This window comes from Mesoplodon bidens, assembly GCF_964165515.1.
Source record: "Mesoplodon bidens genome assembly, chromosome: 20".
In the NCBI taxonomy this organism is placed as follows: domain Eukaryota; kingdom Metazoa; phylum Chordata; class Mammalia; order Artiodactyla; family Ziphiidae; genus Mesoplodon; species Mesoplodon bidens.
Genome location: NC_138181.1, coordinates 11,519,297 through 11,539,849, shown reverse-complemented (window position 1 = coordinate 11,539,849; position 20,553 = coordinate 11,519,297). Strand labels below are relative to the sequence as shown.

The 20,553-nt window shown below is 48.9% G+C and overlaps 1 protein-coding gene and 2 long non-coding RNA genes across 5 annotated transcripts in view; 1 reads left to right on the top strand and 2 right to left on the bottom strand.

Annotated features, from left to right (window-relative positions):
- Positions 1–361: 361 nt before the first annotated feature.
- On the bottom strand, positions 362–4,841 carry LOC308608175. The gene is made up of 4 exons (XR_014014103.1): positions 4,717–4,841; positions 2,169–2,224; positions 1,537–1,656; positions 362–763 (listed from the first exon to the last, which is right to left on the bottom strand). It is a non-coding gene; the product is annotated as an uncharacterized lncRNA (long non-coding RNA).
- A 2,476-nt stretch (positions 4,842–7,317) lies between these two features.
- PLEKHA2 (pleckstrin homology domain containing A2) overlaps positions 7,318–20,553 on the top strand; it is a 56,204-nt gene continuing 42,968 nt past the window's right edge. Inside the window, exons 1-2 of one of the 3 annotated variants that reach the window (XM_081220894.1) lie at positions 7,318–7,469; positions 18,642–18,805. In XM_081220894.1, coding sequence (XP_081077020.1) covers positions 18,665–18,805 — 141 coding nt within the window. In that variant the 5' untranslated portion in view covers positions 7,318–7,469; positions 18,642–18,664. Of the gene's footprint in view, positions 7,470–7,757; positions 7,848–16,394; positions 16,563–18,641; positions 18,806–20,553 lie in introns of those variants that run through there. The other 2 variants (XM_081220893.1, XM_081220895.1) reach the window with 2 other exon arrangements.
- Positions 8,699–17,373, bottom strand: LOC308608176. The gene is made up of 3 exons (XR_014014104.1): positions 17,248–17,373; positions 12,406–12,489; positions 8,699–8,791 (listed from the first exon to the last, which is right to left on the bottom strand). It is a non-coding gene; the product is annotated as an uncharacterized lncRNA (long non-coding RNA).

The following is a 20,553-nucleotide window of genomic DNA, read 5'->3' as shown; positions in this document are numbered from 1 at the left end:
CTCCAGCCTAGTGTTGCACTTAATTTTAACAACATTTGACAGACATGTGGAGTCATCATACAAATTATGATGAAATTTGAAAGAAGATTCCTTAGCAAATTACTTGTCTCCAGTGACTCATACTGAGTTTCACCAGTTCTCGGTGTTCAAACTGCCAGTCAGTTTTGTATATCTTTTCCAGTGGCAGGAGCTTTAACGTGGATGGATACAAAGTTGGGTAAAATTTCTTGAAAAATATATCCAAAGACACATTATTTTTAAGTAGAAGATAAAGTTAGTGGTATGTTGTTGCTTTTTTTTTTTTAAATCACAAAGCAGCTATGAGATCTCTGAGGTACTTTTAAATTAAAAACTAGTTATTTGTTTATAAAGCTAACTTTTTTCCTATAATCATAAAATAATACATGCTTATTGAAGAATACTTGGAAAATTCAGAAATAGAAAGGATTCTTTTTATAAATTTATTTATTTTATTTTTGGCTGCATTGGGTCTTCGTTGCAGTGAGTGGGCTTTCTTTAGCTGCGGTGAGCGGGGACTACTCTTTGTTGCAGTGCGCGGGCTTCTCATTGCGGTGGCTTCTCTTGTTGCGGAGCATGGGCTCTAGGCACGTGGGCTTCAGTAGTTGTGGCACGCAGGCTCAGTAGTTGTGGTGCACGGGCTTAGTTGCTCCACAGCATGTGGGATCTTCCTGGACCAGGGCTCGAACCCCTGTCCCCTGCATTGGCAGGTGGATTCTTAACCACTGCACCACCAGGGAAGCCCCTAGAAAGGATTTTTAAAAATAAAATATTTGTTCACTCTTCCTCTTTTGTACCTTTTGAACTTTGTATGGTGTGCATATATTTCCTATTGACAAAATAATGGAAGGACATAAATCCATCTGTTCAAATACCCTGTTTGATTTTCTTGGTTTTGTAATCACCAGCTTGTGTTGTGAACCACTGAAGTAACAGCAAACCCGCTTCACTGACCCCCATAGGCATCTCTTGGAATAAACCAGATAGTTTATTCCAGTTGCCAACTTTAACTATATTCACTCCCAGTATTTTCTAATCGTAGCCCCTATGTAGGCTCAGTGCTGAGGAAATGAATTATGAAACTAGTCTAAGCAAAAATAAAGTTAAATTTAGTACGAAAGCAAGGTCAAGGATCCAAACCTAAGGTATCTATCTATTCATTCTCTCTCTCTGATTCCATAGGCCCATTTCTTCCCTTGTAATCACAGGGCATCACTGGGGATGCAGGAATCCAAGCCATGCACTGCCCTTGTTCAAACTGACGGAAAAACAATGCCATCAGCATGAATCCATAGGAATGGTGCATTTAGCCAGGAGACTGTTATTTCTGGGGACTGGATGGGCACTTCATTTTGAAGTTTATATTAGTGTCAGATTTAGCAGTATGGCAATGTTTTCCAAACTTTGTCACTGGGAAGTAATTTTGGCATGTGTACATATGTAATGTCTCTATATATGTATGAGTATAAAAGGTACTATAGAGTGGGTGGCTTAAACAACAGAAATTTATTTCCTCACAGCCTGGAGGCTGGAGTCCGGGATGGGGTTGCCAGCACGGTTGGGCTCTGGTGAGAGCTCTCTTCTAGGACTGCAGACGGCTGCCTTCTTGCTGTGTGTTCACACGGCTTTTCCTTGGTGCTGTGGAGACAGGGAGAGAGATCTCTTCCTCTTCTTATATGGCCATCAATCCTATCGGATTAGGACCTCACCCTTATAAACTCATTCAACCTTAATTACTTAAATTAAATTACTTAATTATTAAATTACTTAAATTACTTAATTATTAAGTTACAACCTTAATTACTTAATTAAAAAGCTCTATCTCCAAATGCAGACAGATTGGGAGTTAGGTCTTCAACATATGACTTTTATTTTGGAAGTAGCATAATTCACCATATATATATATATATATATACATATATATATATATTACAAATTTGATTTTATATACACACTTCCAGGTATTTCACCAAAGTTTTCTCGTTTTTGATTTTACTTTATTACTGTCCCTTACTGCTGTTTCCCTTATCCTATAAACAGAAGTTGCCAACGTTCTTCTATTTTTCCTATTCTCAAGGCTCTGAGAATTGGAGCTAAGTGATAACCCTGGGTGTTGGGCAGGGACCAGTGAACCAGGGCTCACAACTCACGTCTTGCTATGTGGTTCTGAGACTGTATCTCTCCTTAAACACCTAAAGTCTTCCACCTGTAAGATGGGATTAATAATCTATAAACCTGTGAAAGTGTGAAGAAAGAATAGTTAATAATTTGTCGTGTAATGTTAGCTCTTTGTAATAAAAGTTTCAAAATGAAATGCAAAGATTTTAATTCAAAGGTATGAAGCTGATTGTTAAAGTTTAACAGACATTCTCAGCAATTACCATGTGCCCTAAAAACATTAACTCACTCAGTCTCAACAACAATGGTATGAGATACGTTATCTGTTATCACCACCTTCTCCATTTTATAGAAATACAGAGAAGCAGAGTAACTGGTCCATGGCTATCGAGCTAATTAGGGACAGAGTCAGGAGCCACATCCCGGTGGCAGCTTGGTGTTAAGAGACCAGTTACCATGCAGTCACGAACTATGAAATTGCTGCTTATTTACTTCTAACAGTGTCACTTCCTTGTTCAAAAGCCTCCAGTGGCTCTTAAAGCCTAAAGTAATAAAGTAAAACTCATTTGCTCAGCAATAAAGACCCTCCAGCAACCTCTGTTTCCTGTCTTGTTCCCCATGAAAATCCTTTCTTCATCCTCCCTGCTTGCACCGTGCTCCAGCTGCACAGGACCAGTCACTTTATCTGGAACTCATGTATTCTCATGCCCCTTTCCACCTTCCACATTTGACACTATGTACACCTTCAAGGTTCTTCCAAAGTGCCATCTCCTTCATACATTTTCTCCTGTGCCTCTCAACCCCAGCTGGTTGTTTTTTTCCCCACAAAATTTTCTCTTTCCTCTTGTCTCTGTATCAGTTTCTGGCTTTTATGACATTTCTTTCTGTTTGTTACATTCCCTCCCAACTAAATGATGGGATTCTTGAGGGGTGCAATATGCTTTCTCATAGAACTTTAAAATTTTTCATTATAATTTTTTTTTTTTTGCGGTACGCGGGCCTCTCACTGCTGCGGCCCCCCGCCTCCCCGCCGCGGAGCACAGGCTCCGGCCGCGCAGGCTCAGCAGCCATGGCCCACGGGCCCAGCCGCTCCGCGGCACGTGGGATCCTCCCGGACCGGGGCACGAACCCCCGCCCGCTGCGTCGCAGGCGGACCCCCAACCACTGCGCCACCAGGGAAGCCCTTCATTATAATTTTAAATCATTATTGTTCTTCTTTGATAAGCAAATGTATGCAGGTTTATTGCAAAAAATAACACATTACAGAAATACATCTCTTAGAAAGTGAGATTCGTCATTATAGCCCCTCTTCCCATGTCCTGAGAGAACTGTGGCTAACAGCTTGGAATATAGTCTTTTAGACTTTTTTTTCATATGTACGGTTTTTATTTACAGAAGTGGGATTGTACTATACAGGCACCTTTGTACCTTTTTTATTCCTACTTATTTAGTATTTTTTTCATATACAGATGTATCTCATTCTTTTTTAACAGCTGCATAGTAAAAGATTATATGGCATTAATGGTATTTACCTGTTCAATCCCTTGCTGATGAGAATGACAGTGATTTCCAAATTTCACTATTATGCTGCAGCAAATGTGTATATATATTCCAGATATACACTTCGTATATACACATAAACATACACTCCATCTATACTATATATATCTCCGGATGACTTTCTGTAGGACAAATCTTTGGACATGAAATTGCTAGCTGAAAAGGAAAGGAGATTCTAAATGATGATAATTATCGAAAATGTGGAGGGAAAGAGTCTTGTTTTATGTCTTCCTGAATCCTTCACAAACTTGGTGGTTAAGAGGGGGCCAGCTCTGGTGTCAGACTGCACAGGCTTGTAACTAGGCTTGGTCTCCATGTTTTAGTCATCTCATCTATAAAATGGGGAAATAGTAGTGCCTTAGTCCCAGTGTTGCAAGACTTAAATGAGACAATACATGTAAAGCAATTAACATTTAGTAAGTACCTGGAAAATAAGTAAGTACAAGATATATGGGAGGAAAAATGGTTAATAGGTTCAGATCATTGTTTGCTGAATGAATAGGACTGAATAGAACAATAGTAGTTTGAGGAATCTTTCTAGAAGTGGATGGTACTTTGCTATTGAAACCAACAACACCTCTTTATATAGAATGACCAGCTAGCATTAGAAGTGCAATGGCCTTGGAGCAATTCATCTTTGTGAGAAATTAACTGGCCTGAACCAGGATCAACCACTGACCTTGGCCTCTTCAGGCCCACACTTTCACCAATGGTACTACCTGGCCCCAGCTGCAGCCTGGTACCTTCTATAATGGGTGTCTCTAAGGACAGAGCACAGTGTGGTTCCCCGGAGGGTGTCCTGGCTCACCACTGAAGGTCGTTAGGGCATCGAGATACCCAGCCGTGAACAATGAAAATGAATAGAAAAGTGCATAAATGGGTATAGAGTATAAGGCTCTCTGTTTAAATTCTTAGGTTCTGGACCAGTAGTCTCCATCTTCATGGAAAGGTTCCCATATCAATACTAGAAGATTCTGGGGGTAGTCAACCCTGGGTTCCAGAAACACCTCTGCCACTAACCAGCTGCAAAACCTTCAGCAAATTGTTGAATCTCATCTTACACTGATACAACAGGGGACTGAGACAGCTGATGTGAAAGGCCTTTTTTGATATTCCTTTCCCAATAGGCAGAGTCACATTTTCAGACATCCGGGCTGTTTATCACACTGAAAAAAAATGAATGCATAAAATCAGCCAATGTAAATACTTTCAAAATGTGTCGGAGATGGCAAAAGGACCACAGCAGGGCTCAGACTCAAGTGACACTCTGTGCCACTACGGGAGGGGGTGTCGGGAGTCCTCTGAGGAAACGGTGGAAATACAGGAGTCAGAGAAGAAATTGTAGTCTAACTGGGGCCAGGTCCTGGCTAGCGACAAATGTGGCAGTAAACGGGGATCCCAGTGAAGTACAAGCATCACCCAAAGTGCAGTGATGACCCCCCCCAACCCAGCCCAACACTGGAGTCAAATTGTCCCCATCATCTCAGGCTCATTTCAAAATTCACTACTTCCTTCTCGAGGACCCCTCCCAAACATATGCATGCGCGCGCACACACACGTCTTGTTCCTCTAAAAGTTGGTAGTACTTTGTCACTCTGTGCCATTTTCATGGCATTTCCAGGAGGGATACAAGGCTGCGTCAACCTCCTAGTACCACTTGCATCCTCTCAACGAGCTTTGCCTCCCAGGCATCCAATACAGTAGTGCTCAGGAAATATTTGTGGCTCTGTGACGGAGTAACTCAGGCAGACCCCACAAGGACTAGAATTTTATGGGTTTTAATATGAACCATACCATGGAATCTGAGACTTTTTACCTCATGGCTCATACTGGAAACCATCCGTTTTAGTCGGATTTGCTGAGAGCTGGATGGAATTTTGTTCCATTTCACCCTGAAAACCATAATCTAATTTTTAAATTCAAAAACATTTACATAGCACCTACTTCACATTCGGCAGTAATCCAAACACTCTACAAATGTTAACTCATTCACTCTTTGTAAGCATCCAGATGTAGAAAATAAGGCACGGAAAGGTTGTCACTTGCTCTGGGATCAAAGCTAATAAGCACCACAGCTGGGATTCAAACCCAGGCCATCTGGTTCCAGAGTATATGCTCTGCCTGAAATTTATGTGAGTGGCAAAAATCTTCATGAGCAGATAGAAGAAAAAAAAAAGTGACGTTGATGTATTTATTTCAAAGGAAATGCTTTTTTTTTCTTGTGTCCCCCTTTCCTTCCTCATTCAAAGCAAAATGTTCTAAAGCAAACAGTCTTTTTTCACACCTGAGAGAGCGGGTCGGTTCACTTTTGCTTTGGCAATCAAAATGGAAGAGGAAACTTGTGTGGTTTCATCACTGGTGCTTTCGGGGTGTGTGCTAAGCGTGGTCCTACCTTCCTCCCGGCTCGTCTGGCTGGGGCCCCCCTTCCCCCAGCCTTTGCTGCCTCAGGTCCTGGAGACTTTTTAACAGTCTGCCTTTCCCCTTCCAACACTTAGACGTGGACCAGCCTTTCCCACAATCCCGCCCATCCAGACTTTGAGCCTCAAGGGTCTTCTTCGGCCCTCCCCAGCGTCAAAGCCTTGTAACTAGGACTCCGACCTTATCAACTGTATTTGCACCAAAATCCCCAGGAATCGCAGCTCCCGGTCGGTCCTCCATCCCAGGGTGAATCCACTACGTTTCTGTGTTTCGAATGTTATGTGCCTGGCTGCATGTACATTGAAATATCTATCTCCTCACGTGGGAGGCCGGCGTCAGAACCTGACAGACGAGCCATTGATAACTGTGGGACCCAGGGCAAATTCCTTAACGTCTCTGAGCCTCGGTTTCCTCATCGTGAAGGGGATTGATACCCATAGGGTTGCAGCGTGGATCAAATGCGATAACGCAGAGGCTGCACCGGCACCCGACAGTTCTCTTAGGTTCCTCTTGGTAATATTACTTAATACCTGCTGCTTGCCTGTTTCCCATTTTTCCCCAGAGCTCCCTCCCGCTCCGAGGGCTGGAAGGGCGTCTTTGCGCCACGCTCTGAAAAAGTCCCTATACAGCCGTTAGAACTTACGACCCCCCTGGGCTCCTGGGGCACATGCAATGACAACCCGGGAGAATCTGAGATGCTTCCTTCGACGCTAACCCTAAACCCCGATGGCTGAAGGCTCCGGGTCCGGGGAAGGCCCGGCTGAAGTTGCTGGAGCGGGGTGGGGAGGAGGTGGGTGCTTTGGGAAGAATAAACGGGGTAAAGAGTGAGCCCGCGGGCCGGCTCGTCTCCCTGTTTCTAGGATGCCCTCATCCCCGGGCCCCTTTCCCACTCGCACACCTGCTGCCCGGGGCCGGCGTCGGAAGCAGGGCCTCCCCCGGCGCGGCCGCCCGCCTGGGCGAGGTGGTCCCGGCGCGCAGCCTCTGGGGCCGCCTCCGGGCGCCCCGCCCCCGCCGAGTCCGCGCAGCCCGCGCGGCCGGCCGCGCCCCCTCCCAGCCCGCGGCGCCCCGGCACCCCTCTCCGCCCCCGGCGGGCTCGGCGGAGCATTGTACTCACATCCGGGGCTGGGTTTTGCTTTAATGCGAAACGTAATTAACCCGGAAAAAAGAGCCAAGGGACAAGAGAGAAGGAGGGAGGGAGGAGGGGAGGGGGGGAGAGGAGCGAGAGGCGCGAGAGACCCCGAGAGTTTGGCGGCGACAGACATCCCCCGAGAGCGACGGCCCGCGGGGCCCCAGAGGCGCTTCCCAGCCCGATGTAACCCACGCACCCTGCCCGAGCCCCAGCCCTGCACGGCGGGGTAAGTGGGGCGCCCGCGCGGGCCCGGGAGCGGCGCGGCGCCGAGGGGCGCGCGGGGTGGGGCGCCCCCCTGCGGGCCGACCCCTGCGGGCCGAGGGGAGGTCGCCGCCGTCCCCCGGCCGCCTCCGGTGGCCCCCGGCGAGCCCGCAGGGCAGCCCCTCCTCCGGCCCTCGGGAGCGCCTGGGGTGGCCAAGGTCGCCGCCGCCAGGGGTCGGGCTGCGGGGTGGGGCCGCGGGCAGGGTGGGGGCGGGTGTTCTGCGGAGCTGCGTTTTCTCACGTTTGCAGCGGCGAAACTTCTCCGCGGGTTCTGGCGCTGGGGCCCCGGCTCGGCCACGACTGCCCGGGCAGCGGGTAGGGGAGACGAGCAGAGAACGTGCAGGCAAGTCCCCGGGGGCACGGATGGGGCCGTGGAGACTCATCTTTCTCTTCCACTATTACCTTATTCCGTGGCAGGCCTAGAAGCCTCCCGAGGGAGATCCCTCCCTTCCCTCTGGGTCCAGCCCGGGCCCCTCGGGCTTCTGGAACTACGGACTCTGGGGTGACTTAAAGGAAACTGTCCTAAAATGCAGATTTGGTGTCAGGTTGGGAAAGCACTCGAGGGGAGCTGTCTGTCTGTCTGTCTCACGAACTTCTTCCTCACCTTACCCGCTTCCCTCTACTGCTCCAGTTCTGAAGACTGCTATTTCATCGAATTAAAAAAAAAAAAAAAGAGGAAAGGGAAAAGAGAGGCCTTGTAGGAACGAAAAGTGTGAGAGGAGGCGCGGCAGGGCCACCTCACTGGGGGCGGACCCATCTCCTCCCCAGGCCAGGCCAGAGGCTGACCCCCCAGCCTGTCGCTGTAAGGTTTCTTTGCTACTTGGTGAATCTTCCCTTTCTAACTCCTTCTCCCGCCAACTGCCCCGTCTTTCTTTAGGACTCCAGATGGGGATTTTCAGAGGAGAGTAACCCGCAGAGAAGGGGAGGGGACAGGCATTCTACCGGGACGCCAGCGGTGACACCCCCGAGGCATCTCGGTCCGCTGAGTGGTGGTTGCACTTGGGCTGAAGTTCCAAAATTGTACTTCTGTTTTCTTAAAATATCTAAGTCAATCCCCTTTTTCCTCCTTTCTGGAGCTTCATCATTTTTCTTTGTTTGGTGGCAAAGCCTTCAGAAACAGTAAAGCCAAAGATCTGGAAAGAATCGAAGTGTTTGTTTTCTATTTCAGTTGCATTCAGCTGACATTTATTGGGTAATTAAGACACGAAAGGCAGTGATGAACAAAATGTAGCTTCTGTCTTCAGGGAGCTTACCATCTGATGGAGGACACAGGCCGTACACCAGGACCTAGGACACAATGCAGATTGCTAAAATAGAGATCCAGCATGCTTTGAGAAGCCAGAGGAAGCTTTTAAAAAGCCTCCTCATCCTTGCATATATTAGCCTTCACCATTGTGTGCCACTTGAACGCAGGTGACTTTTGCCATAGCTTGCAGTCTAGACTCTGTGGCCAGCCTGGTGTATGACATCTGCTAGGTGCTAAGTAAATGTTTCTTGAATGAATGAGTGAGTGAGCAAGCACATGAATTGTTTGCCCCTATCCAAATGGAAGAGAAGAGAGCAATGTGGTGGTGCCTCAAGCTGGTTTGAGCTGGTTCATGAGGGTTTCCCTTGGGTGTTGCCTTTGGACCTAAGTATCCTTTGCCCTCTTTGTAAGCCCCGCTTTTGATAAAGTGCCTACGGCACTCCTACTGATGGGCGCCTCGCTCACTTCACAGATGGGTAATCACCTAGGTATGGATTGGGGAACCACCTGCCCTTTGGTGGAGAGTTTGCAGTGCTTCTTTCCCCTTGTCGTTGGTGCTTGCTTCTCTCTTCTGTATAAGGAAGTAGGGCCTGCAAATCCCATCGTGTCATCCTAGTGTGCTGAACTGTAATTCAGCTCGGTGTTTTCCCCCGAGGTTAAAATAAATCCTGGAGACATGCAGATTTTGGTCGGTGCCTACTTATGGAGAGATTCTGCAAAAATGGGAAGGGAGAATCATCAGCCCTATCAGCCAGCCAAGCCCCTCCGAGCAGCCCTCCTGCTAGCTTGCCTGGTATTTGCTGAAAGCGCTGGATCACTAGGGAGCCGGGAGCAGCAGGGCCACGATCTCTGGATGTGCATCCAGCTGGCGCTTCGTTGATCTCTGGTCTTCTTCATGGGGCAGGTGGGCAGGTGGGTGATGCCCCGGTTAAAAGGCTGGAACGCCTCCAATTAGATCTTGCTGCGGCCCCAGTGCAGTAAATATCTCTTCTGTTTCCCTGAAACTGTAGTAGGTAGTTATTTTGGCCGAGACAGTCGTGGAGCTTGGAAAAGATGATCTGGGTGCTGGGGCGTTGCACTGCTCGGCCTCTTCCCTCTTCCCACTGCTGCCTTACTTTCAGTTTTCCACGTGTCTTAGTCAGCTGGAGAGGACTCCGGCAATCCAATTTGTTAGGGTTGGAAAGGAAGGAAGCAGAACAAATATTATAGTGTGACAGTCTATGGCAAGAGCAGGATCCTAGCCCTGCCTGATATAAGCCCTTCATTGAGCCAGGGAATTGGCCAGGGCAGGGGATAGGGCGGCTGGGGGGCGGGAGGGATGGGGTTCCTTGCTTCCCGTTCTGCACAGGCCTGTGGTTGCTGCCGTGGGACAGTAATTGGAAGGCCCCGTTGACCTTTACTCTGAACTTTGGGCTGCCTTTCTGCCCCGCCAGCTGAGATAAAGAGGGAGGTCCCCTTCTCCCTGAGAAACACTGGAGTTAAAGTGCAAAGGCAAGGGCTCGCCCTCCCATCAGCTAGGGCTCCCTTTTGGCCATCCATTTGCAGAGCGGATCTCTGCTGCTGTGATTCTCCCACGGGCCAAGCAGGAGGTGGCTCCAGAGACCCTTCCTTGGTATCTGATCGCAGGCCTGGTTCTGTTAACTTTCAGGGTGGCCTGGCCGAGAGGGAGTCGGTGGATCTCTTGGACTGTTATTTTTTTAACCTTTTGGAGAATTTTCGAGATGAGAACTATGATGGTTCTTGGAGTAGACGGAAGAGTAAGGGCAGCTTATGCCTTTCCTTGTGAGGGATTCCAGCGTCACTGCCTTCCCAGTGGGATTTACTTATTGATATTTGAGGGGTGGAGACGGCCTGGCAGCTGCCTGCCCTGTTTTACCTAGTGGTGGGGGTCATGTACTGCTTGTGAGACACTACACACGCACACATCTTAACAACAACAGTTACCCGGTGCTTAGTCTTTGCCAGACCTCCTCTTGAGCACTTTTCACACATTATTTCGTTTAATCCGCACAGCAGCCTTTGAAGTAGGTACAGCGATTCTCTCCATTTTGCAAATGAGGAAATAGGCCCTGAAGAGTTTCGTAGAGTCTGTCTGACTCTAAAACCCATGCTCTTTCGCTTCACTCCAGCACAGCGGTGGGTCACTGAAATCAGCACGCCCTCTTCAATGGTCACGTTCTTGCAAGAGTTTCGTCAGCTGCTCTCAGGCCGATCCTTGTCACCTGCACGTGCTCCGTGCCACACCTGGCCCCTCCTCCGTCCCTATATCCAGAGACGGGAGCACAGTGCCTTTAGACAGGCAGGCTTAGGCCCTTTAGACTTTCCCCCAGCACTTTGCAAAAGGCTAGTACGTAGGAGAAATAAGGATGCTTTCTTTTCATTCTCCTACTGCCCAGGGTTTAGTGGGTGAGAAGGTCCAACTTTTAAATGAAGATCAAGCTCCTGTGCTGCTACCAGTAAGAAGGCCTACAGTGAAACTGAATCGCAGAGCCTAGTAACTGGATTCTGAAAGTGGGAGATCTCAGTTTTTATAGGCTATTTATAACCCCTGGGGCTGGTCCCCGTGCTGGTGAACTCTCTGGGGAGAGGTGGTCTCAGGAGCCTTGAGTCAAGGGCAGGCCTTTGTTTCCTACCAGCTCTAACAACCACATTTTCTCTGCACATAGCTGAGGCTGCTGTTCAGAGAGGTCATGAGTGTTTAAAACGTTTTGCTGTTTTTGGCATCTTTGTTGCAGTGGTATCAGTAGTCAGTCGTGCCTGCCCTTTCCCCAGTATTTTTTTCCCTTAAAAAATTCCTCGAGTGTCTCTTGCCCTCCATTCAGAGTCCTTGGGTCCAGGGGACGTTGGGCACCTTCTCTTACCCTCCCCATTCCTGTGGATGTCTGCATTCCTCAGCCTGCTCTTCCGCTGGGAATGTGTTCTCAGTACATTCCCTTCTCTCTCACATTATTCTCCGGCCCCAGACTATTTGGAATGTGCTCTTATGACAGCTTCAGAATGCAATGATGTTATAACGGTAGGAAATAGATGTTCCCACATTTTGGAAGTTTGAGTCTTTGGCCCAGTCTCAGAGCTGTGTTCTGAAATAGCCATGCTTGCGTTTTGTTGTTGCCGTTCTTGTGTTTTTACTGGGCCCCGGGCATTCGTGGGCCCTCCGCAGTGCACCCTTATGTAGGTGGGAGATGGAAACACAGGCGAACTCTCTGTTCGCATGGCCCATACGTTTTCTAACCTCCACACCCCAGTTCCTGTCTGCTTATTACAGTCCTCTCTGAGACCTCTGATGTCATTTCCCGATTAACTTTCTCCTTTAGAAATTTAGCAATTTCCTGTTGGTATCCCTCTCACTTACCACTGATGCTACTGTCCCCAGCTTCCACCCTCGAGGATGACAAGATAGCAGATGTATTCACTGCATCCCTGCCCGCCCCCCTACGTTAAGAAACGCCTTCCTGACTTTTTTTCTGGAGCAAAATCCCTGAAATTCCCTTTCCTACCAACGCCAAATAACATGAAAGAAAAATATCCAAATTTAAAAATGGATTCATTGTTTTTGAGTTTTGAACTACCGGAGATGAGAGTGGATTATTTCATCCTGGGGCCAATACCATTTAAGGCTTTATCTCTGTTACCACTTTCTTTCGTTTGTATTTACCTCAGAAGTATCAGGACGATCAGGCAGATGAATCTCCCTTATTTCACTCTATTTTTTCTCGTATCTTCAAGCCACATTAGAGATCTGAAAAATAAGACGTCCACTACAGTGTGCCAGAGCTTTCATGACTTAATAGCTCTTTAGCTTTTCTTTAAAAACAAAACAAAACCTATTTATCCATCTTTTCATTCATCTATCTAGACATTGAACTTAAAGACGTCAGTCCCATCTCCCAAGTTTCAAGAAGGAAAATTCCACTGGGGGGGTCTTTGTCGGGATCCCTGCTTCTGGGCGTGCTGTGTTGCAGGCTCTGTGACAGAAGAGGGAAAGAGGCACTGACTTGGGTGTGAATCTTCAAGTTGACCCCCAGGACAGGGGCTCCTCTTATGAAGACCAGAGAGCAAGCAACCAAACCCACAGAGGAAAGAAAGAGCCTCTCTTAGGGGAGCCTGCAGCAGGAAGTAAGAAACCCACCTAGACTGGAGGGTGCCAAAGCCCTCTGGGTAGGTACCTAGCTTCTGGGCAGTTGTGATGGGTGGAACATGGCTTTATTCGATTTAAGACTTTGAAACACTAAGAAGTCCCAAGAGCGCTATAATTTAGGCAAGGTTTTGCTTGTTTATGGACTCTGGAGAATTGAGAAATTTATTCTCAGCTTCAAAACTTATACGCTGGGGATGGGGGTGTGTGTGGAGTTAAATAGCTTTCCCTCCTGCTAAATAAAGTAACATACATTTCCTGCAGAAAATTTGGAAAATATGGAAAAAAATACAGATGTAGATAAAATTCGCCCGTGACCCACAGATAATAACTGCTAATATTTTAGTGCCTGGATGTCAGTCTTTTTCTATCCAAATATAGAAATATAAAAATAATACTTAGAGGACTGGGGTCATATTCTAAATCATGTTATTGTATCTTTAAAAAACTTTGGGGGAGTTTTTCCCTCATTCATTTAAAAGTACTTGAAGACATAGCTATTTAAAGATTGTGCAACATTTCCTTATGTGAATGTCCTATCATTTATTTATTATTCCCTAATCATTTGGACATTCAGGGCATTTCCAACTTTGTGTCATTATAAATTCTGTTGCAGTTGCCATCGTTTTATTTTAATCTGTATTTGCATCTTTGTTTATTTACTTGGATGGAATTCTAGAAGTAGAATTTCTGGGTCAAAGGATAGGAGCATTTTTAGCTCCCTTGTTCCATACTGCCAAATTGCTTTCCAGAAAGCTTCATACTACTGTCCTGGGTGTATAAGAATCCTAGGACGTGTCTTCAGGAGACAGCCTTCTTACTTTTCTCCCCCGCTAATGCCTCAGTCTCCCATTGGGACATGTTTTATTTTCTTAGGGTCTTGGTCCCAAGTTGTCTCTTGTATACTAATGAGCCTGATAAAGATGTCAGTTGTCTCAATTCCTAGGGGAGAATTTTATTCTTGGCTTGAATCTCCTCCAATGGTGGGGGCTAAGGCACTGGAATGGGCAGTAGAGGAGATACTTGGGACAGGGATGTTGCCGTGTGCCCTCATCTCATTCGATGGTGGGCAGCCATTGATTCTTTTCTCATGAGCTTCATCTCGTCAGCGGGCAAGTGTTGGCCAGGAATCTCGGGTTAGTTGACATTTAACCCATTTTCTGCTTCTGATCAATGGGTAACTCCATGCAAAGTCCCTTTCTTTCTAAAAGTTTCACTTTTGGGAATTCCCTGGGGGTCCAGTGCTTAGGACTCTGTGCTTCCACTGCAGGGGGCCCGGGTTTGATCCCTCCCTGGTGGTGGAGCTAAGATCCTGCAAGCCTCGCGGCCAAAAAAAAAAGTTTCACTTTTACCATCAATTAAATATTTAACATATTTTCATTTGCAGCACATACTTAGCAACTTATGTACTAAGGAAATCTAGATGGTGTAAAACTTGCCTCTTTTCAATTTTACTTTTCATTAAGGTACGTTATTTACTTATTTGAATTATTGAGACTGTGTTTTGGTTTTGTTTGGGGGGGGTGTGTGTGTGAGAGAGAGAGAGAGAAAGAGAGAAAGGGAGAGAGGGAGGGAGGGAGAGGGAGAGAGAGAGAGAAGAGAAATTGATTGTGTGCACACATAATTTTGATTTGCATTTAACAAAGTCTAGGAAGGAATGCGAAGCAGGAAACAAACATGAAAAAATGTTTTGCCTCACTGGGCGTCATTATATATTTAAACTAGCCATAGTTTAAAATAATGAGCACATTCAATGTATGTAAGATTATAGCAATGGTAACAATGTATTGCTGGCTGCAGTGTAAACAGATGAAATACTTTTAGAAAGCCATTTTGTAATAAGTCTCAAGAGTTATAAAAGTTCATAACCTATGATCGTCTTACTACTACTTGGAATTTATGCTGTATCCATGTGTAAAAGAAGAAACAAAGTAAAAAAAGATGAATTTTAGCATGAGAAAAATTGGATATCATCTAACTGTCTAATCATGGAGAAATGGTTTAAGTAACTTATAGTAAATCCAGTCCAGTGATGTTATGCAACCATTAAAAACACTGATTATAAAGACTGTGTAGCAACATGGAACATGCTTACGGTATAATTTAAAGTTTTAAGAAGGTTGATTATGTGGACAGAAGCATGAAAAAGCATGCAAAAGTGAGAACAGTTGGCTAGAGTGATTTTTTTTTTTTTTTTTTTTTTGCGGTACGCGGGCCTCTCACTGCTGTGGCCTCTCCCGCTGCGGAGCACAGGCTCCGGACACGCAGGCTCAGCGGCCATGGCTCACGGGCCCAGCCGCTCCGCGGCATGTGGGATCTTCCCGGACCGGAGCACGAACCCGTGTCCCCTGCATCGGCAGGCGGACTCTCAACCACTGCGCCACCAGGGAAGCCCTAGAGTGATTTTTTTTTAATGCCAGCATTGTTATATTGTGAATTTTGCACTAGAAATGTAAAACACTGGGGAGATTGGCATGCTTTGGAAAGACAGGGTGCTGAGTGCGGTGCGGTGGACCGAGGTCCCTTCCTGCGCACAGAGTCTGTGCTCTTTGTCGTCCATGTGTTGTGATGGCCTAGGAGCCCCTCGCTGGGTGGTCTCGTTACGGAATTAGAGCGAAGGTGGAGGGGCTGGCCTGAGAGAGCACTGTCCGGTGCTCTGACCCAGCCAGAGCACTTTGCATGCTGTCCCAGGAGATGGGCCGAGAGTCACCGTCCAGGTGAGGGACCCAGGATATGGTGGGGGGTGGGCATGGGGCAACTCCTGGGGCGCATCACCCAGTGTCACCCTCCCCCCAGTATTTTTACACTGGGGAAGTCGGTTAAAATGAAATTTAAGATAACAAGTGATTTTAAAGTTTAAAAGACAGGCTAGAACTGTATAACCGAGGAGTGTCATGCAGGTTGGAAGGACATTTCGAAGAGGTGATAGACAGTATGTGTATATGCATCAGGGCGGCCTCCTCCTTATGGATCGGTTGCTGGCACTTTCTTTTCTCCCCTCCCTGCCTGGTTTTCGGGGCTGGGGGGGTGGTGGCAGAATTAATCGCATCTGAGGGGCCTCTCTGGGAAAAAGGGGAGGAGCCACCGGAGACTTGGACGATGCTGGGGGGCAGGTTGAAGAAGCAGGGAGAGGGGATTGGGGGGCGGGGGCGGCTGGCTCTCTGTACCAGCAGCTGCTGGGACAAGGGATGCACCCACGGGATGAGGATGCACTGTCCGAGGACCGGGCTCAGGACCTCAGGTTTGTGTGTCTGCGCCATCTTTGGGTTTGTCGCGTCTGTGTGGGTGGGCTTGTTCGTTCTAACCACACTTCCCGTGTGATGCTTGGCTCTCCTGCCACCCATCCTGCCCCCACCCCCCTCCTACATGCTGAGGAGCCCTGTGACTCAGCTGCTTCTCAGGACATCTGAGCAGCTTTTTTTTTCTGGGCTAGAACCACAGGCAGGAGATGTGTAACCAGATTTCTTCTTTTTATCATCTTTCCTTTTGGTCCCTGTGGGTCCTCTCCCACCATGCAAGTGGGAAGCTCCCTCTACAAGAGTAGACTCTTGAAGGATTGTGGAAACAGTGGCTTCTCTGGCCTCTGACTTGAGAAAAAGGCCCCTTGGGCTGAAGAGGAGACATTGGAAAGGCAGCGTGAAGTCGGATGCTGTGCTTACCGGCTGCACCCAGAGACGGTTGGCTTTGTTATCCACTGCAGTCTATACCCTTCCCCTTAGGGATGTCCCGGGGTGGCGACAGTGCTGAATCCCCCGGAACGTCTGTCTCTGTGGCTGGGCTGGCATCAGGGGAATTTGCTGAGTTTTCTTGGGGGTTGGGTGCACCCTCACTGCAGGGCTGACCCAGCCTTTCCGCCTGGGACTCCTGATTTCCTCTGATTCCCTGGGGGAAGCTGCATCCTTTCTCAGGGATCCGCTTCCTCCCCATTTTTGATCCTAACCCCTTGGCTGGAACCCATCTCTCTCCCTTTCCTGACCTCACATTGGCCAGTGGTGAGACGGGAGCTGGGATGGAGGCTTAGTTTGGGGAGGTACCGAGAAGCTGGGGATCTGGCCACAGGGACCTCTGACCACGTGATGTACTGCGTGCACGGGTGTCTCCCCCACCCCGGCCCTCACCCTCGGGGTCCTCCTCTCCCCCTGTGCTGCTACTTTGTTCTCCTCGGCCATCTTTTTAAACCTCCTCTTTCCACTTTTTCTCCTTTTCTCTCCTCCTCTTTTACTCCTTTCTAGCTGTGCTGTTTCATCTGTGTCCTGTTTCCCTGCCTGCTTTCCTTTTTGTCCCCCATCACTGCCCAGCGAGTCGCCGTGGGATCCCCTGACCCGTCTCCCTCCTGACTGTTGGGATTCTGCCTGACCTTACCTGGAATCAAGGGGTTCACTGTTTCCTGGCATCCTGGTGTGTGAGCAGGGTATTTTTTTCTTGGGGCAGCGTCTCAGCACCGCAAGGCCCCACCACCATCCACATCCTTAGAATTCGCCTGGTCTTGTGGGAATGTGTGTCTCTGCATGTGGGACTTTCCTCCTGGCCAGGAAGCCTGCGGGCGTGGCATCTTGGTAGCTCAGGGGCTGACCCAGGGTCATGGTGCAGGGCACGGCCCGAAGCCAGCTGTCTCTCAGCTGTGCTTAGTCATAGGCTCAGGGCCATGGCGGGCTTGGGTCACAGTGAATTTTTTGCTTTGTTGGAACCAAGCAGGACCAGGGGTGTGTGGGGTGTGTGGTGTCTGTCCTTGAAGGTCTGACTGTCACGTGGGGTTTTCTAACCCTTGGGCACCGTGTCCCACTTCTGCAGTGCATTGTGCGTCCAGGTGGGGTGTAGCTGCCTGTTGGAGGGTGCTTTTCCTCTTGAGGAGGAGAACAGAGCTCCTGCCTTTTCCTTTGGCTCTTCAGACAGACGGAAGGGAGCCAGGAGAGGGGAGGCCCGTCTGAGGGTGCGTATTGTCTCAAATCGCCGGACCCTCTTCTGCAATCTCAGGAAAGTGTTCAGGGTTGGGCTTTCTTGTGCTCCTTCATTCCTTCGATTACAAGTGGCTTCCGGGAAAATGCAAAGTGAAGGAAGTGATCCTGGGGCTGAGGGGTGTGGCCCTGCCCCAGGAACCCCTCGGATTTGACTCCTTGGTACCTTCATGGAGCTGGAGGGGCTGCTCTTCACCCCTGAATTCTCGGCAGAGTTTATCCAGGTGTTTGCACTGGAGCTTAAATCCTTGCTGCAATAGTTTCTTTACTATTGTATAAAATTGGGTTATAACCTACTTTACAAGGCTTTTCTGAAGAGTGATAATAATACCTAGTGCTTATGAATGCTTTATGTCTGCCACGTACTTAATTCTCGCCAAAATCTGGTGTAGGTCCTATTATTATCCCCATTTTACAGACGCAGAAACTGAGGCATGGAAAGATTAAACAGTTTGTGGTCACACAAACATCAGTAAGTGACTAGAACTGGGATTTGAACCCAGGCCCCTGACCCAGAGTCTAGACTCACACCTTCCACGCGTGTAAAGTTGCCTAGCACTCTGCTTGGCACGTAGTGGAGCCTCAGAAAAGTTAGTTGAATTAATGGATTTCGGTGACTGTTCATGGAACAGACTTGACAGACGTTTCCAGGGTCTGGTTGGGGTGGGACATCTGGGGCCCTGGGAAAGGACACCAGTGGGAGAGGTGGCAGCCTCCCTTCTGGCAGAGGGGAGTCAGGCCAGAGTGAGGCACCCGCTTTACTCTCCTTCTCACGGCCCCTCCCTCCCTCCTGCCACACAGGGTAATGTGAGCAGAGCCCAGGAATGCCTTATGTGGATCGGCAGAACCGAATCTGTGGGTTTCTGGACATCGAGGAGAATGAGAACAGCGGCAAGTTTCTGCGGAGGTACTTTATCCTGGACACGCAGGCCAACTGCCTTCTCTGGTACATGGACAACCCCCAGGTGAGTGGTGGTACGGGAAGGGGCAGGGTGGCCGGCCGCCCACCATTGCTGGGGGGATGCACACAGGGTTAGCCTCAGGGGCTCCCTCTCTCATGGGCAGCACAACCTGCTGGTCAGGAGTGGGGGAAAACCCCACAAAGGCGTGCCCGTGCGTGCGTGCGCGCGCACACACACACACACGCATACACATATGCACAGGAAACCATCCCAGATCTTAGCTGGAGGAGGAGGAAGCTCATCTCTCTCCTGCCCCTGGGGATCTGGTGTCTTTTCTCAGGCCTAGGAATTTAACACTTGCAAAAGTCTGGCAGAGGCCGGCTGGGCTGGATGCAGGCTCTGAGGCATGGCTTGCTTCCTCTTACCTCTGTCAGGAGTGCAGCCTCGTGACCACTCCTGCTCTTCCAGTCCGGGGCTCCTGCCCAGCAGAGAATTGACCTGGTTCCCCGAACTGGACAAAGGTCGGACCTGTTTGGTCTCCTGCTCAGGGAGTCATAGGTTCCTGGGTGGGAGGTGACTTTGGGGGCCACCCAGTTTGTGACAGATGAGAAACTGAGGCTCACATTGGAGTTGACTTTGGCAAGGACGCAGCAGAAAGGCGTGACTCGCTTAGCGTTTTGGGGCATCGGGCAGGAAGACGGCCCCCGAGGCTGTGCCCGGGAATCCCTTGAGTCATCACCAGTCTGGGAAAAAGTTGTTCTGCTCCTGATTTGGGATCTCAGGTCTTCTTTTTTGGCGCTGTGAGTGTTGTTCACCCTTCCCTTCCTGCTGCCCTGGAGCAGTGTGGTGGGTCCCACACCCCTTCCCGCCCCAAGGCCTGCCATGGCCCGTGGACCCAGCAAAGTCGTGGGTCGCGGCCCTGTTGGGGCGGGAAGGGGTGTGGGCCGAGAGCTGGCTCTCGTTCAGAGACTTGGGCAGAGGAGAGTCTGAGTGTTAGGGGAGGGGTTTTGCTTTAAGAGGTGAAGTGGAAAAAATCCGGGTACTCACCCTCTAGAGGCCTTTGGCATTTGTCCTCTGGATTTGATGGCTGAGAGAAAATGCTATAAATACAGTCAACGTACTCAGGTCACTGCCACTAATCACCTTCTCTGGGAAAGACTTCACCCTAAATAGAAGCCCCACGTTTCACCCCACATCCCTGGTAAACCCTTCTGTGGGCTGCCTTCATGTAACGTGCTGAGCGTGCGGAGTGAAACCTACACACAGAGCCTCCCATCCTTGACGTACCTGGAATGCTCGCCTCTTACGATGTTTTGGTCTTGGTTTGCCTTTGGGCTCTGCTGCATCATTTTCCCTCCATTGCTCTGCACGGGTGCCCACAGCTGGCTCAACACATCTACTGTGAAAGGAAGTAGCATTTAAGGTGCTGCCTTCCCACCGTTGGAGGGATTGGAATCAAGTCTTTGTTGCCAGTACACCTGGCTTCTGATGGGCCAGGGCTGAGCCCCAGGCTGGGGTCTCTGGGTCTACGCTTTTCCCTGTTCTCCCTTTGTGTACCTTCTCCTGCTCACCTGCCTTATTAGCTCAGGTGTTTCAAATGGACTTTTGTCCTGATTTACCTGCTTAGTGCCATGCTTCCTGCCAGGACTGTTGTTAACCGAAATCCACATGCTTGGGGAACCCTGCCCAGCTGTTGCCAGCTCCCTCCCCTGAGACTGGACCCTCCTTCACGCCCTGGGCCACAGGCTGAGAGCCTTGCTGTTGGTGATGGATCACCCAGGACCACACTGCCACCATCTCGGATCTCTCAA